Genomic DNA, 14,614 nt, shown 5'->3' with positions numbered 1-14,614 from the left:
CTAATGAACTGGAGCGATAGCATAGTGGGTAGGGTGTTTGCCTTGCACGTGGCCAACCCAGGTTTGACTCCTCCTCCGTCCCTCTCAGAGAGCCCGGCAAGCTACCGAGAATATCCTGCCTGCATGGCAGAGCCTGGCAAGCTACCCGTGGCATATTCAGTATGCCAAAAACAGTAACAAAAGTCTCACAATAGAGACGTTACTGGTGCCCGCTCAAGCAAATTGATGAACAATGGGACAATAGTGCTACAGTGCAGTGCATGGATGTTTTTAAAAGCATGAAATTAGAGCAGAGGGGTTTTTTAAAATCCGTAATAAAAAAGAATGTCAAGGAAACAAACACACAAGATGGCAACTAGTAGGGATGAAGTCTAGTTTCGCTGCGATGGTTAGAGGCAGTGCTTCTGGGAACAATGAAAAGGAACAAAGGAAGCAGTCCTCTGAAAAGCAGAAAAATGCAAAAGGCTCGGTGCCAGAGACAGACTTCAGCAACCGCAGACAAGCTTAGCAGAAAGGCAACATTTGCTGTTGGAATAAAAGGAAGGAAATACACTATGGGTGCAAGGAGCAGCAAAAAATGAGAGAAGGGAAGACCAGGATTTGAAAGGCATGAGAAGGAGGTGTCTAAGTGTTCTCCAACACAATGAGAAGCATAAAGCTAACTGCTGTCGTGTCTTTGGTAGAAACAATATTTCAGAGCAGACTGATGACACAGTTCTCTCTTAATGCTCTCTTAATGATTATAGACCAGGGACATGGCAGAAATTAGGCACACATGCTTTATATGCAACCCCCTAGCTTCATCTTCTGCATGTTAAGCCCCTACCCGCCTCACCCCCAGACATCACTAGGCAACTAGGGAGTTGCCTGAGCACTGCTTGGGAAGACCAAAAATAAACAGACAAATGAACAAAAATAAAATAATGCCTATAGCTGCTTTTACAGAATTGATGTGGGGGGCTATCAAGCCCAATTTGTTATCTGTACAAAAATATTAACATAATCTGAAATTGAAAAACACAAAGAACAGCTGCAAACCACTGCCTCATAATCACTGCAGTATGTGATGTCATTATCTAAAGGAGATGCAGTTACAACTTGTATTCATTTACACTCCCTGGTTTAATATTATAGTTTAACTGGGTATTTTTTTGTGGTCTGGTTAACAAGTGCTGAGAAAAATTCACAGCTGTAATTAGAGTGCAAATCTAATGGAAAAGGCCTAGTCAGTTGAAAAATAAGATTGTTTTTACTTTCTGCAATGAGACACATTATCAAGAGATTAACCACATACCTACAAATTTGTTAGGCAAAAAGAAAAAAAAAGGCTTGTTTTAAAATGCTACTTGGTCTGAGCTACTTAATGGGCTACAACTAAGAAGGTAAAAAAAAATTAATTGAAACTCCGGTTGACTTCATAATTAGGTCTCTATTTTTAAATGATCTTAAATACCTCCTCTACTTCTTAGGTTTATAAATCCATTCTTCCTTGTCAAAAAAAGACTTACACTTTAACCACATCAATTCCCTGGGAACTCGTTCTCAGTGGCCTTTAAAATTTGCAGCAGCACACTTCATACACTGTGGCAATTAGATGTGAAAAGCATGGTATTTTCAATCAGCTCATAAACTTTAATTAAAAATAAGCACTTTGGTTATTACTGCCTGAAGGAAAGTACTTTTAGTTAGAAACAAATGTCTTAACAACAGAATTAAATTTACCTCAACCAGCACCTCGAACACATTAGTGTGCCAGACTGCCCGCCATCCAGATGGTTCAAGGACCTTCTCCAAGAACTCAGCTGTGAATTCTCTTACCTCAGAGGCCTTGCAATCAGCTACAAACAAATAAAACACAGTAAGAATTGAGGCCCATAAAGCAGAACAAAGTTACAGAGTGTACTTTCTCAGAACCAACAGCTCTCAATATGAGGAACTGAAATAGATAAGCTACTGTAAAACTGATGGGCTAACCCGGGTTCGATTCCTCCACGCCTCTCAGAGAGCCCAGCAAGCTACCGAGAGTATCCTGTCGGTATGGCAGAGCCTGGGAAGCTACCCATGGCATATTCAATATGCCAAAAAGTGTAACAAGTCTTACAATGGAGACGTTACTGGTGCCCACTAGAGCAACTAGGATGAACAACGGGATGACAGTGCTACAGTGCTACTGTAAAACTGAAACTATGAAAGAAGCAAAAATGTAAAAAAAGCAAAAAAAAAAAAAAACCAACTCACCTAAAATGTAATCTTGATAGGCTCTGAATCGTTCATAAAATAAAAGATGATTTGTTTGAAACATTTCCGGGAAAAGGGTTTTTCCTTCTAGCACAAAACTTTGTAAACTAGTTCCTGGCTGATCGTGCTTGCTACAATCACTGCATGAATCTTCATCTTGGGACAAATCTAAAAGAACAAATAGTAAGATAAACAGCTCAACTATCCAATGCTTATAGAGTCCTTCTATTTTGATATTTTTGCCTTAAAACTCCGAACATAAACAAGAGTTTGGGTATGATACTTTATTTACATTTCTCATTGTCAGCAGAAACCAGTTTTCTAACTTTCAAAATATCTCAAAATTTAGTAAGATTTTAATAAGAACTTAAAAATCTTTCACCAGGTTGTTAGATTGTTGTTCTGTGATGTTTTTCAGGGAGAAAATACCTTTTTCCTAATCCAGGGGTAATCACCCAAGAAAATCTTCTTCAAATGATACAGCTCTAATTTTTAACTATAGCTAAATAGCAAACTTATCATGGTTAAATACCATAGTAATTTTCTTTTCCAAAACAATTCTATAAGCCTGTACTAAAATAAGGAGCTAATTTCATATTCTTCCTCAGAAGAGTTGAAGTCTCCTTTATTTCTACAATTATCAGTCTGCCAAAGGTTCTCATTCCAACAGGGTTGAGAGATTCTTAATAATGCATAAGGCTATATTCATTAAAGCTACTAGGTTCCTCCTCACTAATTTCAATGACTGTAGCTAAGGAAAAGATTAGGAAATGCTAATCACATTAGGTTAGGGCTACATGTAATTAGATCTCATAAAATGTGATTTGGCCAAAGGCAAATCTGAGTCTACAAGTATGTTTTTAATAAACAAAAAGGACTACTAAATAAACAATGTTGGGGACAATGCACTAGCAAACTATTTCTAAAGTGGGTTTCAGAGATGATTACCAATAGCAGCCTTTCCCCAATCTCAATCTCAGCCCCATGATATTTTCTTCTTCCTTAGACTTTTTTGCCCTGTCCATGCCACCAGGATTAATTGACTCCACAAATGGCCCAAATGTACTCAAATGCCTGCTACTCACAAACCTGAGATCTTACTTAGTGTGACAATCTATGCCTCAGTTTCCTTGCCTAAAAAGGAAAAATGAAAATAACATGCCTACTTTAATTAAGGGCACAGCATATATGTGTTTTTAAACAACATTTGTATATGCAGTTTTATTTTTATGATATTAATAATTTTATATTTAATCTATCAAAAGAAAATCAGCAAGAGCTATCAAGGGAAAAAGGTAGCAATACTATCAAAAACTTACAGATAGAACTACCATGTAACCTAACAATTCTATTTCTAGATATAAACTCAAATGAACTGAAAGCTGAATCTCCAAACGATATTTGCATACCCATGTTCAATGTAGCATCATTCACAATAGCTAAAATCTGACGTAACTCAAGTGTCCACAAGCAGATGTACAGACATGCAAAACAAGATAAATACATATAATAAAGTATTATTTGATTTTAAAAAGGAGGAAAATTCTGCATTATGCTGCAACATGGCTGAACCTTGAATATTCTGTGTTTAGTAAAATAAGCCAGTCACAAAGAAGTCACAAATGATTTCACTAAATTTTGACTAAATCACAAAAGCAGAAGGCAGAATGGAGGGTGCCAGTGAGATTTTGGAGTTATAGTTCAATTGGTTTTGTCTATTTATTGCTATTGATGAAAGTTTTGAACGCTATTCGTTATTCATTTACACCACTTCATAGGGCTAGTGGTTGTTTTCCAGATGAGAAAACAGAAGCCAAAAGACATTTGTCAGTTTACAAACAGCTCAGTGGTGGAATTAAGTTTAGTTACTCAAATTATTGTTCAATAGGTTTTGTTTTATTTAGTCAATAGTTTCCCTTTTACAAGATGAAGAGAATTACGGGATGATGGCTATACAACAAAGCATTGGTTGTGCAATACCTCTGAACTGTGCGTTTTACAACGGCTGAAGGTAAATTATGTTATGTGTATCTTATGGCAGCTTTTTGGTTTGGTTAGGGCCACACCGGAAGGTGCTCAGGATTTACTACTGGCTCATTGCTCAGGAATCACTCCTGGCAGTGCTTGGGACCACGCAGGGTGCAGGGAAGTGAACCCAGGTTGGTCCCACGCAAGGCTTACCAGCTGTCTTATCTCCCTGACCCCTTTAAAAACATTTTTTAAGGGCGGAAGGGGAATACCCTTACATTTTAGCGCACAATCCTTAACAGTCACTTGAGAGTTACTTCTCACACATTCCACTTCATTTTTCACCACTCCACTGGGCTAGTGGCTGTTTGTTTTCCAGATGAGAAAACAGAAGCCAAAAGACGTTTCCCGGTTCACACGACGGCTTGGTCGTGCCACTAAGTCACAGCGAACATCAGCACTCTGTCTACTACACAACAGAAAAATCCTGAATCACCTTAAAATATCACCAAAACAAAGTCATCATGAAAACTGAAGTTTAGGAAACCCGGGCCTTGCTTTCAGGCAGTTCTAAACTGGCTCGCCTAGCTTCGTGTGTGTGTGTGTGTGTGTGTGTGTATGTGTGTGTGTGTATCTGTGTGTATCTGTGTGTGTGTGTATCTAAACTGGCTTGCCTAGTTTCTCTGTGTGTGTATCTAAACTGGCTTGCCTAGTTTCTGTGTGTGTGTGTGTGTGTGTGTGTGTGTATCTAAACTGGCTTGCCTAGCTTCTGTGTGTGTGTGTGTGTTTGTGTGTGTGTGTGCTTCTAAACTGGCTTGCTTAGCTTCTTTGGTTTTATGTGTGCGTGCGTGTGTGTGTGTGTGTGTGTGTGTGTGTGTTCGCGTTCTTTGACAGATTCTTTGAGAGTCTAGACCTAGGATTCGAGTTTCTAGACCAAATTTCTAGAGCACGGGTTCCAGTTGCATCTGTTTCCCGAAAAGAGAGTGCCGATGGAAAAGTTGCGCCCGCTCTCCACAAAGGAACGCGCACACACCCGCAGTGCCCTGCCGGCATGCAGGCGGGCTGAGAAGTCCCGGCCCGGTCCCGGTCCCGCTGCGCCAGGCCGGGCTGAGAGCTGGAGCAGCTGCCCCGGGAACTCGGACAGCCCCGCCAGCTCGGGCGTTCCAGGCCTCGCGCAGGCAGCGGCGCCGCCCGGGCAGCTGGAGCGGAGACCGGCGATCCACGCCTGCCCCGGAAGGCGGACCCCGGAAACCGGCGTCACGAGGGGGCTGCGCCTTCTCCGGCCCGGCTGACACTCACCTTTCTCGAGGGTCGCCAGCCCCTCGTCGGCCTCCAAGTCTGCGTGCTCAGATTCCTCTGCCATCGCCTTCACGCCCAGCCCCGCACCCGCCGGCAACCCGTAAGACATTTCAAATTTCCGCGGGTGACTTCCTAGCTCCGGAAAGTGATGACGCAGCCGCTTCTGATTGGATGGCGGGCCGAAGCTCTTGCCCAATTAAAAGCAGGTTTCTGACGTGTCTCTCTCTTTTTTTTTTTCTCACGAGCCCCGCCTTCCATCTCCACCAACGCTAGGGACAGCGCCTCGGCGCCCTCTATCGGCCGGCGGACTGCTGCTCTCTTCGGAGAAGCTCATAAGCCACGCCTTGGAATAGGGTATGCCTTGGTGTAGCAGCAGTCATTAAACAAAAATTAAAAACTCATTAAGTGAATTAAACTATTTTTTTACAAAAAGAAATGGGAGGTAGAGGAAAAGGCACTGGGAACAAACATGGTATGTAGAAAACGGAGCTATGGTACAACTGGTAGGGTGCCTGCCTTTCACGCACCCAGGACGGATCCCTGAGCACCGAGTTAGGAGTAAGCCCTGAGCACAGCCAGATGTGGCCCAAAGTCCGAAAAACAAAACATACTATGTAAACTTCTGCCATTACTAATGGTGTCTGTTACCTTCCGCAAGCCATTCTTTCACATACCAGAAATGAAGAGATGTGAATATACTGCCACAACTAAAGATAACCTCAGAAGGTCATCTTCACTTGCAGCAGTATATTTACCAAGGTGGTCCTGAACAAAGTCCATTACCAAAAACCAGCCTTTCTTTCTCTCTTCCTTTTCTTTCCCTATTTTCTGTCAGCAGGTAGGACGTTTGCCTTGCACGCGGACAACCTGGGTTCGATTCCTCCGTCCCTCTCAGAGAGCCGGGCAAGCTACCAAGAGTATCCAACCGACACGGCAGAGGCTGGCAAGCTACCCGTGGTGTAGCATATTGGATATGCCAAAAATAGTAACAAGAAGTCTCACAATGGAGATGTTACTTGTAGGATAACATGGGGTTTGTCCTTTTAGCCTTGCCTTAGGGAACATAGTTTACCTTAAAGCAATGTCCTTTCTGTATGGACACAGGAAGACAATATTGTGCTTGTAACTTGGGAGTTGATTGACTCCAATAATATTTACTCCTGGGCATCTGCTTTCTTAACTCAAGTTGCCCTTAGTTCCTAGCACCCCAAAAGCAGGGTCCCGACAAGGGACAGGACGGATCCAGGGCAAGCGGTGAGTTATGTGCTACCCTGGCATCGAAATGGGCCAGGCCAAAGTGCCAGAATACTCAACTATAAGTTGAGAGCATGATCATGGACAATGCTGTCATGACCCAAAAGTAACGACGAGATTAGGATCCTGCTGGGGTTAGGAAGACTGACCTGGCCTGAGGACTGTGGTCTGGATTATATAGTGAATGTTCTCAGGAAGAACCAAACTTTAAGGTTATATCTTTTACTGTGCTCATACAGAATGACATTGCTAGAAATATTAGAAGTAGATTTACTATAACTATTTAAGTAGATTACTAGCTCACACCCTGACACACCCTTGTTTGGAATCACACCCTTGAGTGGATATCCTTAGATGAGATTTCCTTAGGTGAGATTTTGTTAATCTCCTCGAGAAATGGTCTTACCCTTCTTTGTTGATTTGTTGATGTTAAACCCTCCTTCGTGCTACCGCCCTATGTAATTTGCTATATAAACTGAGACTGTGGGGCACTGAGGGGATATAGGAGAGACAGAAGACAGGAGATAGAAGAGACAGAGAGGCAGAAGAAGAAGACAGAGGAAGAAGACAGAAGATACAGAGAGACAGACAGAGAGACAGACAGAGAGACAGACGCAGAGAGACCAGAGAGACAGATGCAGAGAGACAGACGCAGAGAGACAGACGCAGAGAGACCAGAGAGACAGATGCAGAGAGACAGACGCAGAGAGACAGACGCAGAGAGACCAGAGAGACAGACGCAGAGAGACAGACGCAGACAGCACAGTGGCACACACATAAGCAGAGCACAAGGTGAAAGAAGTGAGAGCGAGCGGAGCAGAAAGGGAAATAGAGGAAGATCCAGAGAGAGATCAAGAACCGGGAGAGAAGCAGAGAGAGAGAACGAAATAAACTGATCAAGCAACCAGTTTGGACTTCTTCCTTCCTTCACCTGCCTCATCATCGCCATCAACCTCCCCCGGGGTGGGGAAGCGGCTGGAGACTACCGAACGTGGCAGCGGAAGAGATAGAGCCCTGATGGGCCCCCCTCTCCTTTTTTGTGTTTTTACAGTTACTGATGCCCGCTTGAGCAAATTGATGAGCAACGAGATGACAGTTCAGTGCATTTTCTCTCACACTCCTATTCACTACCTACACTGATACCCACAGACACACAAACAAGTTATTTTCGAAGAATGTCAAATCTAAGTTACTAAGCAAAAAAGTGTTTTTCCCTAGTTATAACCCATAAGCAAACTTATCTCCAGTAACAATAACTAACACATACAGAGTCCTGTGTGCATGTCCTTGGATAAATGAGACAGAGTCCTGTTCTTGTCAGACAAATCCTTTCCAGAAAGAGGGCCTAGAGGGTCACCTAAGAGGCAAAATAAATACATGTTCTAATCACCAGTAGAACAAGGCAGGACATATCTTCACCACCCCTCCCATACCAAAAAAAAAATTTATGGTTTCACTACAGACATATCTGAGAGAGATCTGGTGCTGCATTCCACACTGCCACAAGAAACACCCGTCTCAGTAAAGCCAGTTACTAAGTAAAAAGGTGTTTCACTCATATTTATTAACCATAGGAAAACATGCTTCAGTAACAATAGCTAACAGATACTAAGTACTCCGTGCATTCTGTGTTCCTGCATGCCTTACCTATACAATCTACATTCTATGAGCTGGAAAATATTGTTATTCTCATTTTACAGATGATGACATGGAGTCACTAAGAATTTAAGTCACTTGTCCAATTTAACCCACCACACAGGTTTAGAAATCAACTAAACTCCAGCCATCCCCTTTAATGCCTCTGCCTGACTAGTCAGATTGGATAAGTCAATGTTTGCAGAGGTAAGATGAGTCTCACAGAGGACCCTGAGTCAGGTAGTGACAGTCTTTCAGGTCTCAGGGAAAGTATTTCCATTCCTGCTTTGCAGTAAAACCTGGGGCTAAAATCTCTCAGATCCCACATGGGATCATCTTAAGATAAAACAGAGATGACTGTGGAAACCTGCACTTAATTCAGCTAGCTTTTCCATGAAATGAGATTTCTCTGACTTTTGTGTAGAGTCTGACCTTACATTTATTTTGTTCACTGAACAAATATTTACTGAGCACCATGAGATGGGGGGAAAAAGCCAATATAATCAAAACTAGCAACAGACCTTCAGGACTAAACTAATTTTCTCATAATTGACCTCTTTAATCCTCTCACCCAACCAACCCCATGTCTGGCAGAAATTCTCTTCAATACCTATCTCAATGCCAGAGACAACAGTGCTCTTTTTTGGTGCAGCTACCAACTATTTTGCCCACTTTGTTAAGATAATACACAAACCAGTGCTTCTTGAAATGTTGGGAAGGAAAAGGAAATAAGAGTCACAGACCAAGCACCTACACTACTGCAAATTCCAATAAGGATTATTAATTTGAATACTTACATGCCAGTGTTTGTTCATTATTTGCTCTGATTATATAAAAAGTTTTTATTTTCCCCAACTCTGAATTTTTTGGAAAACACAATTCTTGGAGATTGCTTTCCTTTTCCTTACCCTAAAGAAAGGTGTTTTGGAGACCACAGTAATAGTACAGAGGTAAAGGTGCTTGCCTTGCATCGGCTGAACCCAGTTCAATTCCTGGCCCCTTATATGATCCCCTGAGCACCTCCAAGAGTGCTCCCTGAGCACAGAGCAAGGAATAATCCCTGAACACAGCCAGATGTTAGAGAAAAGTGAATAAAGGAAAGAAAAGTACATTTCACCCTGACTGAAAGGGGGTGGGGGAGAAGAGAGTAGACATAGAAAACTGTTACTGTCACTGTCACTGTCATCCCATTGCTCATCAACTTGCTCGAGCGGGCACCAGTAACATCTCCATTGTGAGACTTGTTGTTACTGTTTTTTTTTTCTTTTTTTTTTTTAATTTTATCACCATGTGGAAAGTTACAGAGTTCTCAGGTTTATGTCTCATTTATACCGTATTCAAACACCATCCCTTCACCAGTGCCCATATTCCACCACCAAAATCCCCGGTATACCCCCCGCCCTCCACCCCAACTGTATAGCTGATGAACCTCACTTTATTTTCTCTTCACCTTGATTAAGTTCCATATTTCAACACAAAACTCACTATTGTTGTGGAAGTTATATCCCCAAAAAAGATAACCCTAATAAGGAGGCATTTGATAATTAGTTTTCCATTCAAAGATTGTATGTTCTCAGGTGTTAGAAAAGGTCGCGAGGCCGCGTTAGTCGAGGGCGTGACTTCCAGCGGCCGGGACCACTCAGAGTTTTGGGCTGGCGCTGCCCCACTCCAGTGGCCCCCGCGGCTCGGATCTGTCCCAGTCCCGAATCCTGGAGCCGTGTTAGTTGCTGCTCAGTGGCGCCAGGGTTCCATCTGGAGAAGGTGTGGTGGCGGCACCTCCTCCTTCCGGCCCCCCGGTGTTGCTGGCCCCGACTCGGGTCCGGAGCATTTTCCAGGCCGCGTTGCTCACCAGAATGCCTGCCGCTTCTCTGTGGATTGTGGCATGAAGATGGCGCCGAGGGTGGGTCGAGGGCGTGACTTCCAGCGGCCGGGACCACTTGGAGTTTTGGGCTTGTTGTTACTGTTTTTGATATGTCAAATACACCACAGATAGCTTGCCAGACTCTGCCGTGAGGGCGGGATACTCTTGGTAGCCTGCCGGGCTCTCCGAGATGGATGGAGGAATCAAACTTGGGTCGGCCGAGTGCAAGGTAAACGCCCTATTCACTGTACTATTGTTCCAGCCCACATAGAAAACTAACATTAACAAATAATGGCATTACTGTTGCAGAATTGAGGTGCAATAGAGTCCACAGTCACAGCCTGAGCTTCCTTCTATCCTGTTTGCAAGCTGCTAGAAGTATAAGATGGGACCTGAATGTACCCTTGTGTTTACAGGATGTTCTTAGGAAACAAGATTCAAACATCTTCCCAAATATAGAAAACTCTGACTAAATTAACTCTGTAAGATCAAAAATTACCTGAAAACTGTGAACACTGTTTTTTCTTTATCAATAAGGTAAGTCTATTAGAAGCTAATGTCTCTTAAATAACTAAAATTTTTCAAAATTAACTAGATATCTACTTTCCAAAGAAAAATTGTGTTCTCTACTGCATGAACTATCCCAATACCAAATTTTCAAGGGCAAGGTCAGTCAGTCAGAGACATATGATGTCTGACTCTTTGGTCTATCAAACTCTTTTTGTCTCTGAATAAGCTCTCTGATTAAAAATGTGTATACAAACATAAATTTGCTAATAAATTTATCCTTTAACAAATTTTATTTTCCCTCTACAGTCATAATTACTTCAGCCAACAGATGCAGTTATTCTGGGGCTTAGGTCTAGAATCGAGAGGCAAAGGTGTAAATTTTGCTGCTGCTGCTCAGAGACCTCCTGAAACCACAGGTGCCTTATTGGCATCATTCCTTAGGTCAGACCCCAAAACCAAGTCACTAGATTTGCCCAAACACAAGTATCCTGTAAGGTGATTATTTATTGTTTAACTAAGAACACTGATGCATTGTGAGGTGGGGGCCCACTGTAATCTTTCTCACTAGAGAACATGATTTGACATCCATATAAATGAGTTTCTAAGAACAGACATGACCAGGACAGTGAAAATTCACTTTTTATAAAAAATATTCACAGTCACTGTATCACTGTCATCCCATTGTGTAAAATAACACGCAACCCGGAGATTCTTCTTGCAGCGATTTATTAAGAAACCTTCTCATGCAAACGGAAAAGAGGACGAACGAAGAACGACCGAAGGAAGAGGAACCAGGGGGGAACCACTAGCTAGGCAGCTTCCCTCCTTATATACCTCTCGCTGCTTGTTTTCGCCCACGTGTCTGCATCTGATAGGTTAGTTACAGCTTATGGGCGTGGCAAGACATCCTGTTTCCTTATTAGGAGTTGTTTTCGAAGCACACAGGTGTTGCTTAGGAAGAACGGTGCAATTTACAAGCACAGTGCAACTGTTGTTACAAAGCGCGGTCCCGTGGAGGCTCTCCACACCATTGCTCATCGATTTGCTCGAGCGGGCACCAGTAACACTTGCATTGTGAGACTTGTTGTTACTGTTTTTGGCATATCGAATATGCCTCGGGGAGCTTGCCAGTCTCTGCCATGCAGGCGGGATACTCTCGCTAGCTTGCTGGGTTCTTCAAGAGGGACAGAGGAATCAACCCGGGTCAGCCGCGTGCAAGGCAAACGCCCTACCCGCTGTGCTATCGCTCCAGCCCATAAAAAATATTGAGGCAACAAAATTTATAAGAATTTGTTTTAGGAATTACAATGTTATCACCCTGCACTCATCCCTCCACCACTCTTTGTAGAACCGTTTCTATCTGCTACTTTTCTAAGTATCTGAATTTTTCCCATATTTCTCTTTTATGGTTAATTTCCACCTTTTTAGCTTTGTGCGCTAAAAAATTTTTATATAATTTCAATCTTCATATTTTGTGAACCTTTGTTTCACACTATAGCCTGTTGTCTATCCTAGTGAATGTTCCATGTGCACTGGAGAAGACTGTATTCATCTTTGGGGGGGTGTGGAGGTCCTGTACAAAAATATTAAGCTGAACTCTTCCAACTCTTTATTTAAATTTTTTGTTTCCTTGTTCATTTTATGTCTATATTTAGTGTCGACACCAGAAAAAAAACTTTTAAACCTTTTAAGTAATTCGTGATGTATATATTCAAGTAGAATTGCTTAGAGAAGCCTAGCTTAAGAGAGGCAAATTCCAGGAGTCAAGCTTTTGGCATATGGTCATTTCTGTCTTCTCATGTAAGGCACTCTTCTCTTTCTTTCCACCTCAGGCCTCTGTTCCATTTCTTTTTTTTTTTTTTTTTTTGCTTTTTGGGTCACACTCGGCGATGCACAGGGGTTGCTCCTGGCTCTGCACTCAGGAATTACCCCTGGCGGTGCTCGGGGGACCATATGGGATGCTGGGAATCGAACCCGAGTCGGCCGCGTGCAAGGCAAACGCCCTACCCGCTGTCCTATTTCTCCAGCCCCTGTTCCATTTCTTAATCTGGGATATTAGTCACTGATGGTCCAGCTCATTCTAATATATATAACTAGGTAAGGGATCCATATACATGGTATTAATTTTGGTCTGTCAATCCTCCGATGTCTGACATTTGCATGTCTAGCCTGAGAACCCAGAGAGTTGTAATGCTTATTGAACATGTATATAAAAATTATACACAAATTCTAATTTTAATTCTTTGATATATATATTCAGGTAGAACTGTTTGAACTGTTACATGGTAGTTCTATTTAATTTTTTTTTCTTTTTGGGTCACACCCGGCAATGCACAGTGGTTACTCCTGGCTCTGCACTCAAGAATTACCCCTGGTGGTGCTCAGGGGATCATATGGGATGCTGGGAATTGAACCAGGGTTGGCCGCATGCAAGGCAAACACCCTACGCACTGTGGTATTTCTCCAGCCCCTCTACCTAATTTTTTGAGAAACCACTCTACTGTTTTCCATGGTTAGCTGCACCATCAAATATCCACACAAACTGTCACATCCTTCTCAGCACTTCTCAGCACTAATACTTTTTTTGTGATGCCATGGAGCAAACCCAAATCTTCACACATCTGAAGCATGAACTCTATCACTAAGCTACCTCCCTTTTGCTTTCTTTTATCATTGGTCATCTCAGTACATAAGAAAAACTATCTCATTCTAGCATTGATTTGCATTTCCCTAATATCGAGCATCTTTTCATGCTCCCAGTTATCTATCTCATGTTTTTACATATAAAACTAAAAAAATTTAAAGACATACGAGCTTCCCATGTCTTTCTCTTGGATGGTGCTATTCAGACATGTGTTGAAAAGTGTGGATATGAGCCGCTAAACAGGTTTAGAAGCATTCCTCAAGAGTTGCTGATTCCCAGAACTCCTTCTGCAGAGGAGAGAGAGAGAGAGAGAGAGAGAGAGAGAGAGAGAGAGAGAGAGAGAGAGAGAGAGAGAGAGATCTGCATACAGGCCCCAAGAGAAGGGCTGCAAAGCTACTAATGAGTTCCCAAGCTTACTAATGAGTTCCCAGGCCTACACTAGCAGAAAAGACCCTCCTCTTCCCCTCACCCCACCTCCCACAACAGTGAGGGCTTGCTTAGTAGTGAGTGCTTGCTTAGTCTGAGAATAGGCATTACTTCAGGAGAGAAAGAGATGGGCAGTTAAAAAGCCATTTCCCCAGAGAGGAATTACACAAATTATATATACATATATATACTTTGTGTATATATACACAATGTATATATATGTATATATGCTCCTGGCTCTCTCTATATATACATTTGTGTATATATATACACAAATGTATATATGTATATGTATGTATATATGTGTGTATATGTGTGTATATATATGTATGTATATATATATATATATATGGATCTGCTAGAATGTGTTCAAACTCAGCCTGCCCTGGCTGCAGTACATTGTTCTCAGAAGACTTCCTGTAATCATTACAATTTTGCAATGATTATTCTAAGAAGCACTTTCTTTTTTATTTATATTTTTAATTAATCATTGTGAGGTACAGTTTTGACTTACAAATTTTCATGATTATGTTTCAGTCATACAATGATGTAGTACCCATCCCTCCACCAGTGCCCATTCTCCACCACCGATGTTCCTACCCACCCCCATCCCTCACCCCACCCCTGCCTCTGTGGCAGGCACATTCTCTTTTACTCTCTCTCTCTCTCTCTCTCTCTCTCTCTCTCTCTCTCTCTCTCTCTCTCTCTCTCTCCTTTTGGGTGTTATAGTTTGCAATATGGGTACTATGTGGCCATCATGTTCGGTCCATAGTCTACTT

At 42.3% G+C, this 14,614-nt stretch overlaps 1 protein-coding gene across 1 annotated transcript in view; it reads right to left on the bottom strand.

Annotated features, from left to right (window-relative positions):
* The window catches only part of SHCBP1 (SHC binding and spindle associated 1), a 59,298-nt gene extending 53,729 nt beyond the window's left edge, over positions 1-5,569 (bottom strand). Inside the window, exons 1-3 of the mRNA XM_004600976.2 lie at positions 5,506-5,569; positions 2,239-2,406; positions 1,723-1,838 (exon numbers count right to left, since the gene is read on the bottom strand). Coding sequence (XP_004601033.1) covers positions 1,723-1,838; positions 2,239-2,406; positions 5,506-5,569 — 348 coding nt within the window. The remainder of the gene's footprint in view (positions 1-1,722; positions 1,839-2,238; positions 2,407-5,505) is intronic.
* Positions 5,570-14,614: the final 9,045 nt, after the last annotated feature.

This window comes from Sorex araneus, chromosome 8 (assembly GCF_027595985.1).
Source record: "Sorex araneus isolate mSorAra2 chromosome 8, mSorAra2.pri, whole genome shotgun sequence".
Taxonomy (NCBI): Eukaryota; Metazoa; Chordata; class Mammalia; order Eulipotyphla; family Soricidae; genus Sorex; species Sorex araneus.
This window is presented reverse-complemented; position numbering and strand designations above follow the sequence as displayed.